General features: G+C 47.1%; 1 protein-coding gene across 1 annotated transcript; it reads right to left on the bottom strand.

Annotated features, from left to right (window-relative positions):
• Window positions 1–1,364: 1,364 nt before the first annotated feature.
• PCYOX1L (prenylcysteine oxidase 1 like) lies at window positions 1,365–12,275 on the bottom strand. The gene is made up of 6 exons (XM_029583630.1): window positions 12,087–12,275; window positions 11,241–11,447; window positions 7,025–7,199; window positions 5,529–5,740; window positions 5,306–5,446; window positions 1,365–4,388 (listed from the first exon to the last, which is right to left on the bottom strand). Exons 1-6 carry the CDS (start codon window positions 12,163–12,165, stop codon window positions 3,727–3,729), a joined length of 1,476 nt encoding a protein of 491 aa, XP_029439490.1. The 5' UTR covers window positions 12,166–12,275; the 3' UTR covers window positions 1,365–3,726.
• Between the last annotated feature and the right edge of the window lie 1,362 nt (window positions 12,276–13,637).

Raw genomic sequence — 13,637 nt, 5'->3', positions numbered from 1 at the left:
AGCCGCAGTGCTACTAGCGATCCTGGCTATTGGTCATTCTATATCTTCCTTCTTTGTTCCCCAACGATCAGCAGAGTATAATGAGGAACCAGGGAAAGCCGCAGTGCTGCTAGTGATCCTGGCTATTGGTTGTCCTATATCTTCCTTCTTTGTTCCCCAACGATCAGCAGAGTATAATGAGGAACCAGGGAAAGCTGCAGTGCTACTAGCGATCCTGGTTATTGGTTGTCCTATGTCTTCCTTCTTTCTTCCCCAACGATCAGAGTATAATGAGGAACCAGGGAAAGCCGCAGTGCTACTAGCGATCCTGGCTATTGGTCGTCCTATATCTTCCTTCTTTCTTCCCCAACGATCAGCAGAGGACGATGAGGAACCAGGGAAAGCTGCAGTGCTACTAGTGATCCTGGCTATTGGTCATCCTATATCTTCCTTCTTTGTTCCCCAACGATCAGCAGAGGATGATGAGGAACCAGGGAAAGCCGCAGTGCTACTAGTGATCCTGGCTATTGGTTGTCCTATATCTTTCTTCTTCATTTTGCATGTTCCTATTTTTGCCCACTGGGAGATGTCCTCCCTAATATTCTCAGGCTTTTGGATTGCACTTGATGTCTGGATGGTGCTGACAATGCTGAACACGATGAGCCCACGGTTTACCTGGTACCGTAATTTAACTAATCTCACCTACTCAGAACTAGGCCAGCAAAACCTTTAAGGTGTATTTCTATAGATTCTAGGAATAACAAATAGGAAAATTGGTTCTTACCTGCTAATTTTCGCTAACTGAAGGTGAGAGCCAGAGACCCCCGGGATCACCTTCAGTGGGCAGTTACAGGGTCCTCAACCCTCTTCTCCTGAGCCTCAAATACCAAGGGGGGTGGTCCCACCGGGACCTGACAATCCCCTGGGAGGCTAAAGGGGGAACTAGCCTAAGATCAAAAACCTGACCCCTTTCTAGCCATCAGGACTATTAAAGTACTAAACCAATACTGAATCCTTACAAAAAACAACTAAATCCTGACAAAAAGACCAGACTCCAGGGAAGCAGCTCTTCCACCTGCTGGAGGCAGAAGAATACTGACAGACTCTAGGGGGCACCTCAGGGGTATACGACAGAGTCTCCGCCTGCTGGAGGGGAGGTAAAACCCAGGAGTCTGGGCTGGTCCGGGTACGTACAGGGAACTGAGCTTTATAGGAGAATGTTAATATAAGTTCATTTTCTCTTTTCTTCCCATTGCTCTGCCTACGGAAAAATCTTTAGTGAGTCAATACCCAACATTACCCATAGCTCATTCTCCTCCAACCTGATGAAGAGAGCAAAGTTATTGAAAGCTCATCCCAAAAGTGTCATCAGTGCAATAAAAAAGTCTCAGTTACAGCTTGTTTATTGACCTTAATGTGTACATAAATAAGTGGACTAACATGGCCTCTGTAGTACCTTAATTCAATTAGTTACAAGCCGGGAAGAGATAACGCTTTTCAAGAAGGCTTCAGAGGCCAAGAAGGACCTTTCTTACAAAATGCAATTCTGTTCCTGAGAATTACCGTATTTTCACCATGAAATTGTGGGATTCATGGACAGCAGGGGGTTCAAACCAGGACAAAATGTTCTGTGCTGCTCTGTGCTAGCAAGCTCCTTATCCCAGGGTAACCGCGCACTTAAAACGTGAGGAGGAAAGAAACAAAGACAAAAACCCCTCCCCCACCTAATCCCCTGCCCACAGAACAGGTCCAGGTGGAAGCAGCAGCTGTGACGCTGCCTTAGCTGCTGTTTTCCTATTATTACCCTACGGGCAGGTGAGCGTTGTGCTTTTGGGGCAGCAAACAGCAGTCACAGCTCAGTAAGGGCTAACAATGCAGCCTGTGTTGTGTTGGACAGCGCTGGGCTTATCAGTAAAAGCTGCTGAGCTCACCCCGATGACCCCACTGTACTGATAGCAGGTTCCGGCTGGGAAAAGGAAGCCTGGCTGGCTGCCAGCAGCGGGTTCACTTCTCATTTGCCACCGACGTGCGCTGCCTGCAGTCTCTGTGACAAGCGCGCAAGCTTAGGCCCTGTCCAAGTCAACAGAAGCCACCGCAAGCGACCAGTGCACGGCCACGGTCACCACAGGTGGGGCTGCCATACAGACAGATTTAAAGATATAAAGTGATGGCGGGAAATGGCGTCACGCGTTCCACAGAAGAGAATCCTTTGCACCCCTCAGGGAAAGGCAATGGCTAGGGCTTTGCAGGGGACCCTGGATACTGCAATATACACTGCCCTTTAGAGAGCAGAGAATGGTTTTACATCAGAGTACTTAATACATTTTGGAGACGTGCACAAGGCAAACCTTTTTTAAGAAGCTGGGAGTTTGGGTGCAGGTACCTTAGAGAAGGAAGCTGGGAGCCCTGCAGCTAGAGTCAGCCTGAACATGGTTTGGAAAAAGGCCGTTAATGCTTCTTTGTATGTGGGCATAGCACTGCATGGGTCAGAGTATAGTGCAACACATGGGGAGTATTTAGCATATTAAGATACACTTCTGGAAGGTACATACAGTTCAAGTTTTGATTAATTCAAGAGACTTATAGAATACAAAGCATTTGCAGACATACAATCATATTTAACACCAATACCTAAACTGCACCCTCCTGGAGATGCCAAGGGGGTAGTCTCCCACGGCAGGGCTTTCACTGCTGCTATCCATCGCTCAAGAAAATGCCTTGCAAACTCAGAGCCAGCCATGGACTGGCCTGGGGCAGTTAGGCCATTAGAGTTCTGACTCTGCAACGGTCAAGCTGACTCATTTCTCCATTCTAGGCTTGGGTTTTGTAACCTCAAATAACTCTAGGGCAGCCTTCATCTTCCACACAGCACAAGGGATTGCTCTAGGGCCACCAATAAAGCAATGGAAATTACATTTGGGGTGGTTAGAAGACAGAAGAGTGATGGAAATGGTTTAAAATTCAATGTCAAGCGTGCCTTGAATAAATGTGTTTCTCCCTTGCAGTCTCCTTCATTACTGGCTCCCATCTAGCACTCATCATCATCAGGTACAGCTTCTCGCTGCACTACCCACATGAATCATTAGGATGCTTTTAGGCACACTCTCCTATTGTTCAACTTTCCCCACATGTAGCCCGAGTGCTACCATAATTCCTTCTGGTCCAGGCAGCTCTCTGAAGAGCTACTGCCAAGGCAGGCCAGCCTGAGGAGGCTTGCTCACTTTTCATTTAATCGTTGGGAACCGGCAGAGAAGCAAGTTCCACATGAGGCCAGAACAGCTACTCTATGGACCTCAGTGGCACTGCTGCCTTATCATACTCTCAACCTGTTTCCTGTTCGTAATCCAACACGTATCTGTCATCCCACTTTCTCATCACAAAATGTGTGTCTGGAGGGGAGGGGAAAAAAAGAGGCATTGAGGTACAAGAGAGAGTTCAACGCTCCTTTCGCCACCGAGTGTCTGTGGCCATGTGTTCTCGTGCTTCGCTAGAGCTGCCTCACTGGTCAGGTGCAGCTGCTTTCACTGCTCATCATTCTCTGTCTGAATAGCTCACAGCAACCCTGCAGGCGAGCAAGAAATCTGGGGACGGCAATGGCTTTATACAAAGCTTAGCAAACCTCCCCCAGGGACAGCAAGAAATCCAGTGCATGGACATTGGAAATATCATTCCGTCCAAAAAAATAAATAAATAGTTTACCAGCCTCCACCCACTTCCCAAGCAAGTCCCCTCTCTACACTACTGCTCTCACAGCTCAGTCTTCAATTTGTGCATCAAATCTTTCTGGTCAATCTTCTCGTGGTGCTGGAACCATCTGTTAAAAGCCAGCAAAGCCACATTTTTCGCTGCCACGGCACTCATCTCGACGGAGCTCGCTGCCCACTCGATGCCACTCAAGTAAAAGAGGTTGTCGTGCAGAACAATGGGCGGCAGCTCTTTGAGGGCAGAGGCGTAGTGGGGGTACGCGGCCCAGTCCCTCGTCTGGACAGAGTAGTAAGAGCGGAAGAGCGTTTTCAGCTGGGGCTTCTCCAGCGGGCGCTGCGACAGGACCCTCCAGACCGCAGCTTCCTGGGGCTGCTTCCTGCGGAAGCTCGCGGACACGTTGACGGGGCAGATGTTGTCCAGGCTGTTGAAGAAGAGGTCAGGGTTGTCAGCGGCTAGAACGCTGCTAAAGGGGAAGAGCTTTGGCTCGGGGAACCCAAAGTAGGACGAGTTGAGGTAGCCGTGGACCACGGAGGCGACTATCCGGTGGTAAGTGCCGGGGAGCTCCACGACAGAAGGCTCAAAATTCTCAAAGCTGATATTGCTCCCGCCTTGATACTGAGGTGTGGCAACGATCACCATGTCATACGTGTCCAAGCCGTGCCCACCGTCACTCTCGTGCCTGAGCTGGTAGAGCATTTTCCCTTCTGCAAGCAAAGGCAGCACAAAACAGGAGCTTTAAGTACGAACGCCAAAAGCAGTTTACACCAGCACACAGATTATGCAGACAGGAAAGCCAGCCCTTACAAAAAGAGCACTTTTTACTTTCTGCTCTCTGTTCTCCTTTAATCAGACTTGAAGTGGGTAAGGGCTCTCAGGCCCTCTGCTCAGTTTACTGGTACAATCCATTTTTATAGGTCAGGTTCGCTCGTTGCACAGGAACAATGCATTCAGGGCCACGAGACGGAGGATCAGATTAAGGGCAGGAGTGGGTGTTAGCCTCTTATAAGGAAGGTCTGAGCCCAGGTGAGATGGAGGAGGCCTGCGGGTGGGGAGTGAGCTCTAGGGTGCAAACAAATGTTACTTTGAGCTTGGCCTATCCCCAGGAGAGGAGAGGATCTGAATGGCAGGGGAGAGGTAGGTGGAGAAGCAGCCCTGAGATCTTCAGTGCCTATCACCAGCCCTGGAAGTGTTCTCTCCCGAGTTGTCACCAAAGCTTGCAGCAGTCATTGTGCAAGACTGAGATCAGGTACAGAACATTTGAGCATTTTCATTTGGAAAAGTGGTTTAGAAATATTCATCAAATACAGAAAGCCATTCTGGAGTTCTGCGTTGCACTTTCCCTGGACCTGGGAGGTGAGGGGTCCGAGTGCATCGCCGAGCGTGCCTCCAACACAAGAAATGAGAGGGAGGGACGCAGGTGCCCTGCAGCAAGGAGGCAGGAAAGTGGAAATGGAGTCAGGAAAAATGCACTCCCTAGTGGCAAGCTGTGGTACTGCGCACTATTTGATTTCTATCTTAAATACTCTTAGATCTCCTTTACACGGATTGATCTACTTGTGCTCTAAATAAAGGACAGCAGCCTCAGGGCTGCCTCACACTGACTGTTTAAACATCAATGTACCTGTGCTGAGCAGTGCGATTCCCGTCACTCTGGCACGGATCACGTTGGCTTTGGTGAGTTTCAGCAGCTCAGTGCACACCAGCTTGTTCCCTCCTTCAACGGCCCACATGTTGCCCTGGGCTCCTGCTAGCGACATGGCCCCTGGGAATAAAACAAGTCCGGGAGTCTCATTACTCCTGGGACACTGCCCTTACCCAGAGACTTAACCCTCCCTGCTGCTCACCTGCAAACGCAGGGATGGTCAGAGGCTGTGCGTAGCTGGCCCGGACAACTGCCGCGATGACCTCGTCAATGAAACGCTGGGTGACCCCCACCTCCAACAGGGACTCGGCTACAGAGCGGCGGGTCAGGTTAATGAAGCGTTCGCCCCCCAGAGAGTGCAGCAGCTCGTCCACGCTGGAGAAGGCATAGCCGTGTGCCTGGTACTTGTAGATTCTGGAGACACAAGGGAAACGGAGGGTGAGCGATGGGGAGGAGCTGCCAGAGACAGCTTTCATGGCCCAGTCAGGCAGCCATGCTTCATCCAGCAAAACAGGCTGCGCACACAGGGCAGGAGAAAAGACAGCAAGTACTTAACAGGTCAGGACATGAGGAGCTGGGCAGCAGGACTGCAGCTTCCAGTCTTAAGTTTCATGCAGCCTGATTACAATTAAGAACAATATATTTGGATTTCTATAGACTAGCTTGTAGGATAATGAGTGAGTCTGCAGTATAAGGTCTTCTATATACTGAGGCAAATTTAAACTAATGGTTTAGTTAGTTTACTGAAATTCTTCGAAACTAGGTGGTGTAACGGGACACCAAGTCTGCACAGAAAGAGAACGAAGGACCCTCAGGTCTGGTGCATCTACCACCGTAAAGAAATGCAAACCAACGTTCCCCTGAACATTACTAGGGGTCTCTCCTGCTGATGGCAATGGCTGGAATTTGTGGATTTTAGACCAGGTCTGTCTCTCTTTCTGGGTGCAGAACGGTGCAGTGACAGGCCTTTGCTAATTGGAGGCAAATACCAACGCATTAACCTTAAAGATATGGAAAGGCAGGGAGGGACATCTGAGCGCGCTCATTATGAGCCTGAAGTAATTAAATAGGAGAGCTACATTTCAGCTCACAATCTCTTTACTCACACAGTAGAAACTGAGTTAACCCCCAACACAGCAGGTGTGCTGATGCATCAGAATTTAAAAAGCCCAGAAACCAGAAAATATGCACAAAGAGATGTGCTTAGTGTGCACAAAATATGATTTATGTGCAGAAAACAATGTGTGTGCCAAATAGTGTCTTTTGTGCATAAAACAAGATTCACACACACGATTTGTGTACAAAGCACATTCCATGCACAAAACATGCTTTATGTGTAAAAAAAAAAAAAAAGGATTTGTGCACAAATTGTGTTTTCTGCACATAAATTCTGAGTACCGGCCTCCTCTCCCCACTGAGTAACATCACTGCAATCATAATACTGTGACAGATGTGGGTGCTACGTTCTCTGTCAAGCACGGATTACTTGCCGTTAGGGACAGAGCTGCCAAAGTGTGGCACGGGCGCGCTGTAACGTCATCAGGGATAGTTAAATCTGCCTACTAGATGTGCGAACGAAGACCGTCAGGGGATGTGAGGCACTACAGAACACCACCGTGCCCCACTGCTGCGACCAGACAGGATTTGCCAGCCTCAGTCTGTAGGCAGAGGCAAAACCGGCCCCTTCCCCCACCATACCTCATGAACTTCTCCATCATCTCCTCCAGCCACATCTGCAGGCGCAGGAAGCTGATGCCGTAATGCCACCAGAGCCGGAAGAGATTCAGCAGGTACCAGTCTGTCTCCTCCAGCACCAGCTGCTCTCCATTGAAGATGGCCGCTTTCCCTGCTACCTCCCTGCGCTGCTTCAGACCTGCAAAGCAGAAGATTTATTCTAATGTGGCACTGCAGGGAGAGCACATTCCTGCAAAGGGAAAAAGCCTGCAGCAATGGGTTGCTCGTCTGTATAGTGCTCTCTCATCTTCGGTTATGAGGCTCCCTAGGAATACTTCAGTATTATCAGCCTCCAATGGTCCCTGTATCACGATTCTACTTTCATCAGCCGGCAATTTGCAGGATTCCTTATTTTTAAATGAACTTGCCATTTAACTGGGGGTATTTGGCTAACGAGCGTCTCTAGAACTGAGACGTTTGGAATGTAAGAGCCTTTTCCGTGGCCTTCCTGCAGCTGTGGACTATATTGCCACTTGCATTTAGAGAAGAGGCTAATCTTCTGCGAGTTCATAAAGAATCACAGAGCTGGTTAATGTTAATGTCCCGTTCAAATTAAATAATAGAAGCAGAAAGGAGACAGAAAGACATAACCTGTTCTATTCTGAGGGAACATGGTGCTTTCTGTGTCTATGTCTCTCTCTGATTTTTACTTTTTGTTCAGGATTCTTTTAATGTATTCTATAAATTTTAAGACTTGTACGTCACTTTGGGCGATTTTATCTGAGAGGCAGATTACAAGTACATGAAGTGAAACATAATTATAACAAATATGTATAACTTGTATTTCATTTATTGAAATGGACGGTCCCTTTTGTATGTGTTTATGAAAAAAAAGATTTGCCATACTGGATCAGGCCAAAGCTCCATCAAGCCCAACAGTGGCCAATCCAGCTCACAGATACCTGGCAGGATCCCAAAAGGTAGAGATTCCATGCGGCTTGTCCTAGGAATACGCTATAGTTCTTCACTGGATTTCATTTTTTGGAATATTCCCACCAATTAACCAGGCAGACTTGGCAATGCCACTGCTTATCTCTGGGACTTAGCAATAAGAAAAAGATACTGTTTGGGATTTGCTGGGTGGCCATTGTCGGAGACAGGATGTTGGACTCCACAGACCTTGGAGACAAAAATTATTATTACAGTTTCCATCTTGCAAGCGTGATATTCTTGTATCAGAGGTATGAAATCTAGGGATGATTTTTGATTTACGATTGTCTTCTCATGCCCAAATTAAATCAGTAGCGGGCAGTCGTTTTTTTAAGCTCTGCATATTCTGTAAGGTTTATCCATTTCTGGAGCTCGAAGACGGTCGGACAGTTCTTTATTCGCCAGCTGTTTTGATAGGTGTCATTTATCTTGGGTGGCCCCCAGCAAGGCTTTCTGCAGCACAGATCCTTGCTGGGAGCCCCAGGTTTTGATCCTATACCCCAATTTTGTATGCTCTACCCTGGCTCCTGGTAGAATTAGATATACGGTCCTGGTGTTTGTGCACAAAGCCAGGAACAGTTATTTGCCGCCATGCATCAGTTCTATGCTAAAGATTTAGAGAGAAATCCAAGATCGCTGGGCCCACTGGATGTCTTTACTATGCAGCCACCTACACTGAGGAAGGCGCAATGTCTGAAAGATTCAAGAGGGTGCTGGCGTTAAAAACGCATTTATTTACGCTGGCATTTGGTAGTTTTCTAATATACAGCACAAGAAGCTGCAGCAAATGACTGCAAGAGGTGTCTTGAAGTTTACTTTTGCCCAGCAGCAGAGACACTGGTAGATGTTAAATGGGTTTGTCTTGTTATCTTTTAGTTTGAGAATAACAAAAACAAACCCTGTTACAATTCTAAGGTTAAAGAATTAAAGAAACAACTTAGAAAAAAGAAAGATTATGGCGGAAATCACCAACAACTAGGACTTTAGCAAGTTATAGATCACATTTATCAAATATAGAACACTTATAAATAACGCTAAAAAAGTTAGTATGCAGCAAAAATAAATGATATGAAGTATAACCCTAAAGCACTGTATATGACGGTACAAAACCTAACTAAGGATGGATTCCATAATTTTGATCAGAACTCAGAACCTTCAATTGAGAAATGTAATGAGTTTTTGAATTTTTAAATCAAAAAATTCTGCAAACAGCAAAAAATGTCATTTGCCCACTGAATTATAATATTTCTTTAAATATAGCTGAAAACTCACACTGGGCAGTCTTTGACTATGCATCAGAACTGGAAACTGAATTGATTCTAAAGAAATTAAATCCAGCTACTCATGCACTGGACTTGTTAACAATTAAGTCATTAAAGCTCATACCAGATAAGATAGTTCCATCTAAGACTAAACCTGGTAAGCTAACATTAGGTGAAGGTTATATTCCCATGCATTCTAAAAGGAAATACTGCTGATAGAGAAGTCAACTTTGCTTGTAATTGCAATTGTCGGATCATCTTGAAACAAATAATATTTTATTTCCAACTCAGTGTGGCTTTAGAAAGCATTATGGTACCGAAACATTATTATTGGCAATAACTGATACAGTGCTACGAGGATTCAATAGACCTGTCAGCAGCATTTGACACCACAGATCACAACATTATGATTCAAAGGCTGATTGAAATTGGCCTTGAGGGAAAAACATTAAAATGGCTCAGATCCTCTCTTTCTATTAGATCGTTCATATCAGGTAAGGCTGCATATGATGAGCATCCACCCAATCAAAACGGATCCAGGAGTTCCTCAGGTTCAGCCCTTTCTAACATGTTACCTTTGTTTACACAGTTTTTAATTCCACAGATATTTCAATTGAACACTCACTACAACTGCTTGATATATCTCTCTCTTCTATTCATTAACTGTTGAAGCATATGAGAGTAGTTTTAAACACGCAAATCATATTATGAAATAGAACGATCCCGTGCTCGCTTTGGCAGACATATACTAAAATAGAATGATCCCTATCACATCCTCAATCTCTGTCATGAAAGATCTAATGAAAATAGAATTGACTGATCAGGCTCGTAATCCTGGTGTATTAATGGATAGTAGCTTGACGACAAAAAAACATATTACACAAAAAGTAAGAAACGGATATTATAAATTAAATATTTTAAAAATGCTTAAAGCCCCTTCTTACATCTGATTATTTCAGGACAGTGTTAGAGACTCTTATTTTTACTGAATTTGATTATTTGTAATGCCCTATTTTTAGGCTTGCCAGCCAATACAATCCATCCCTTACAGTTATTGCAGAACACTACAGCAAGAATTTTATCAGGTAATAGGTGTAATATGATCATATTACACCTGTTTTAAAATCATTGCATTTGGCTACCAGTTAAATTTAGAGTACAATACAAAATACTTTCTATTCTTCACAATATGGTCAATAATATCAATACTGAATGGTTAACTACCTCATTACACTTGTATGTTCCATCTCGAAATCTGAGATCTGCAAACAAAGGCTCACTCCAAATGTCTTCATTGCATTCTGCACATTTGAGTGAGGTTAGAGAGAGGGCAATATCCATCGCTGGTCCAAAATTGTGGAACACAATGTCGGATAATTTGCACAGTCAGAAAGATAAATTGTTTTAAAAAAGACCTAAACACGTGGCTATTTAGTATAGCATATGCTGGTGAGGAAAAAGAAGGTAATGCTGAGTTTGAGGAAAGCTGGAGAGCAGATTTATTTTTTTTAACTGTGATATATTATGTTTTTTGGTACATGGTTTATACTACTGTTTTATTGTAAACCACCATGATTGTACATTCAGAATGACAGTATATAAACAAACTTGATATATATATGATATGATATTCTGATTCATTTGTTTAGTGTGGTTTTATGAATATTATATTGTAAACCATTTTAAATCAAGTATAATGCAGTATATACATTTTTTAAATAAAATACAGTTGGGTGAGCCACAGAAATGTAAAGTGACTTGTCCAAGGTCACAGAATGAGTGCCCGAGCTCAGATTAGAATTCGGGAGCTCAGCCTGTAGCTGTAACCCAAATACAGACTATTAGTCCATTGGGCCATACCAGCTCCCTGTATGTTTTACCAGGTAATGCCAGGACACTGGCTAAAGGTATTTTCCTCTAAGCACGCTGCAAACATATGGTTTTAGTGCACAGTGCCCTGTCCCCATCCCCCTGGCACTCTTACTTACCCAGCAGTTTGACAAAGTCTTGCATGTGCAGATTAAGAGAATGGATGGTTGCACTGCCAAATTCATACTGCTGGTTATTCACTGTGATGGTTGCCAGGCGCCCTCCAATGCTGTCTGCCTCATAAACATCAATCTGCACTTGGGGTCCAAACTGTTGCTGTAGAAAGTGAGCCACTGCAGAGCCGCCTATCCCAGCACCGACTACAGCTGGACAAGGGAGGAAAAAAAAAAAAAAAGACACAACTTGAGTGCTTGTCCTTCACCAGGCAGAGAGCTGGGTCATTGTTCTAGGGTCAATGGAGGTGTTGCCATGCATCCAAACACTACTGCAAAGTGCATCAGCATCAAAAGCTTGAAGCTGTTTCAGCAGGCAGATGACTTTATGAGAAAGAGCATGATTCAGACCCTTTAAAATCCACCTGTCTCCTTATCCAGACCCAGCTCCTCCTCCTCCAAGCTCCACATAAAGCCTATTATTATTTGCTCCTCTCATCCTATCCCTTAACTCCTTTCATAGGACACCACTGGAAACAGTTCAGGAATTTTGCTGCAGATCTCCTGAATGTGTTAGTAAGGTTGACACACTGTGTGGCTTCACCTGACTGAACTGCTAGAGACTTGTGTGTGTGTGTGTGTGTGTACACACTTCCCATCTACCTCAATCCTCTCACCTCCATTCCCTACCTACCTCAGTCCTCTCTCTTCCACTCCCTCATCCTCTTATCTACTCCAATTCTATCGCTTCCACTAGTGCTTCCTCAACGCTCATCCACCCCCACCCACCTCCCTTCTCATTCACTCTCACTTCTCACCCTCAATCTACCCCCTCCCCTCTCGCCCCAGTACCTATTCTCTCCGGTGGGGAGGGCGCTCCCTCCGAAGAGGCCGTAGCCAAATAGCACATGAGGAGCAGGGCCACTGCCATACTCGGTCCAGGGGAGGGAGAGGAGGGAACGTCTCAGGGCCTGCTCGCTTCCGGCTGCAGGCAGCGTTGCCAGACTGGGCAGCCGCATGCTCGCAGCAGTCGCACAGTGATGACCTCACCGGCGGCAGCCAATCCGAGGCGCCCGTCCTGCAGAGAGCGGAAGGAAGCGGGGAGAGAGCCCGTCTCGTCGCAGCTCCAGATTACACACTGCTTTCTCCCCCAGTGTTGCCAACCTCGCTTATTTACCGCGAGATTGGGCTTCTTTTTGTAGTCATTCGCGGGTTTTTTTTTCCGATTCGCGGGTTGCTTTTAATTGGGCTATTTTTTCTGCCAGTCGCGTTTTTTTGGGTTTGTTGGGCGGGACCTGTGCTCTGTTACAGTGATTGGCTGCTGCTGCTGCGATGAAGCCTGTCCATAGCAGGCGCACCCTATCCCTATATTGCAGCAGTAAGCCAATCAGAGCAAGAGCTGCAAGCCTTGTTAATGCACACGTCAGGAGCACATTTTGTGGGGGGCCAGAGATGTGCTTGGAGGGGGCTGGGGAATGAGTGTGTGGGGGGCCAGAGATGTGATTGGAGGGGGCTGGGGAATGAGTGTGTGGGGGGCCAGAGATGTGATTGGAGGGGGCTGGGGAATGAGTGTGTGGGGGGCCAGAGATGTGCTGGGAGGAGGGAATCAGCGTGTGGGGGGCCAGAGATGTGCTCTGAGGGGTTAGGGAGGGGGGGATGAGTGTGGGCGGGGCCAGAAATGTGCTCGGAGGGGGGGGGGATGAGTGTGGGCGGGGCCAGAAATGTGCTCGGAGGGGGCTGAGGAGAGAGGAATGAGTGTGTGCGGGGCCAGAGATGTGCTCGGAGGGGTTAGGGAGGGGGGAATGAGTGTGAGGGGCCAGAGATGTGCTCGGAGGGGTTAGGGAGGGGGGAATGAGTGTGTGCGGGGCCAGAGATGTGCTCGGAGGGGTTAGGGAGGAGGGAATCAGCGTGTGGGGGGCCAGAGATGTGCTCGGAGGGGTTAGGGAGGAGGGAATCAGCGTGTGGGGGGCCAGAGATGTGCTCGGAGGGGGTTAGGGAGGAGGGAATCAGCGTGTGGGGGGGCCAGAGATGTGCTCGGAGGGGTTAGGGAGGAGGGAATCAGCGTGTGGGGGGCCAGAAATGTGCTCGGAGGGGTTGGGAGGGGGGAATGAGCGTGTGCGGGGCCAGCGATGTGCTTGGAGGGGGCTGAGGAGAGAGGAATGAGTATGTGGGGGGGGCCAGAGATTTGCTCGGAGGGGTTAGGGAGGGGGGAATGTGTGTGTGGGGCCAGAGATGTGCTGGGAGGGGTTAGGGAGGGGGTAATCAGTGTGTGAGGGGCCAGAGATGTGCTCGGAGGGGGGAATGTGTGTGAGGGGCCAGAGATGTGCTCGGAGGGGTTAGGGAGGGGGGAATATGTGTGAGGGGCCAGAGATGTGCTCGGAGGGGTTAGGGAGGAGGTAATCA

This window comes from Rhinatrema bivittatum, chromosome 18 (genome assembly GCF_901001135.1).
Source record: "Rhinatrema bivittatum chromosome 18, aRhiBiv1.1, whole genome shotgun sequence".
Lineage (NCBI taxonomy): Eukaryota > Metazoa > Chordata > Amphibia > Gymnophiona > Rhinatrematidae > Rhinatrema > Rhinatrema bivittatum.
The sequence above is the reverse complement of the archived record's forward strand: the minus strand, read 5'-3'. Positions and strand labels throughout refer to the sequence as shown.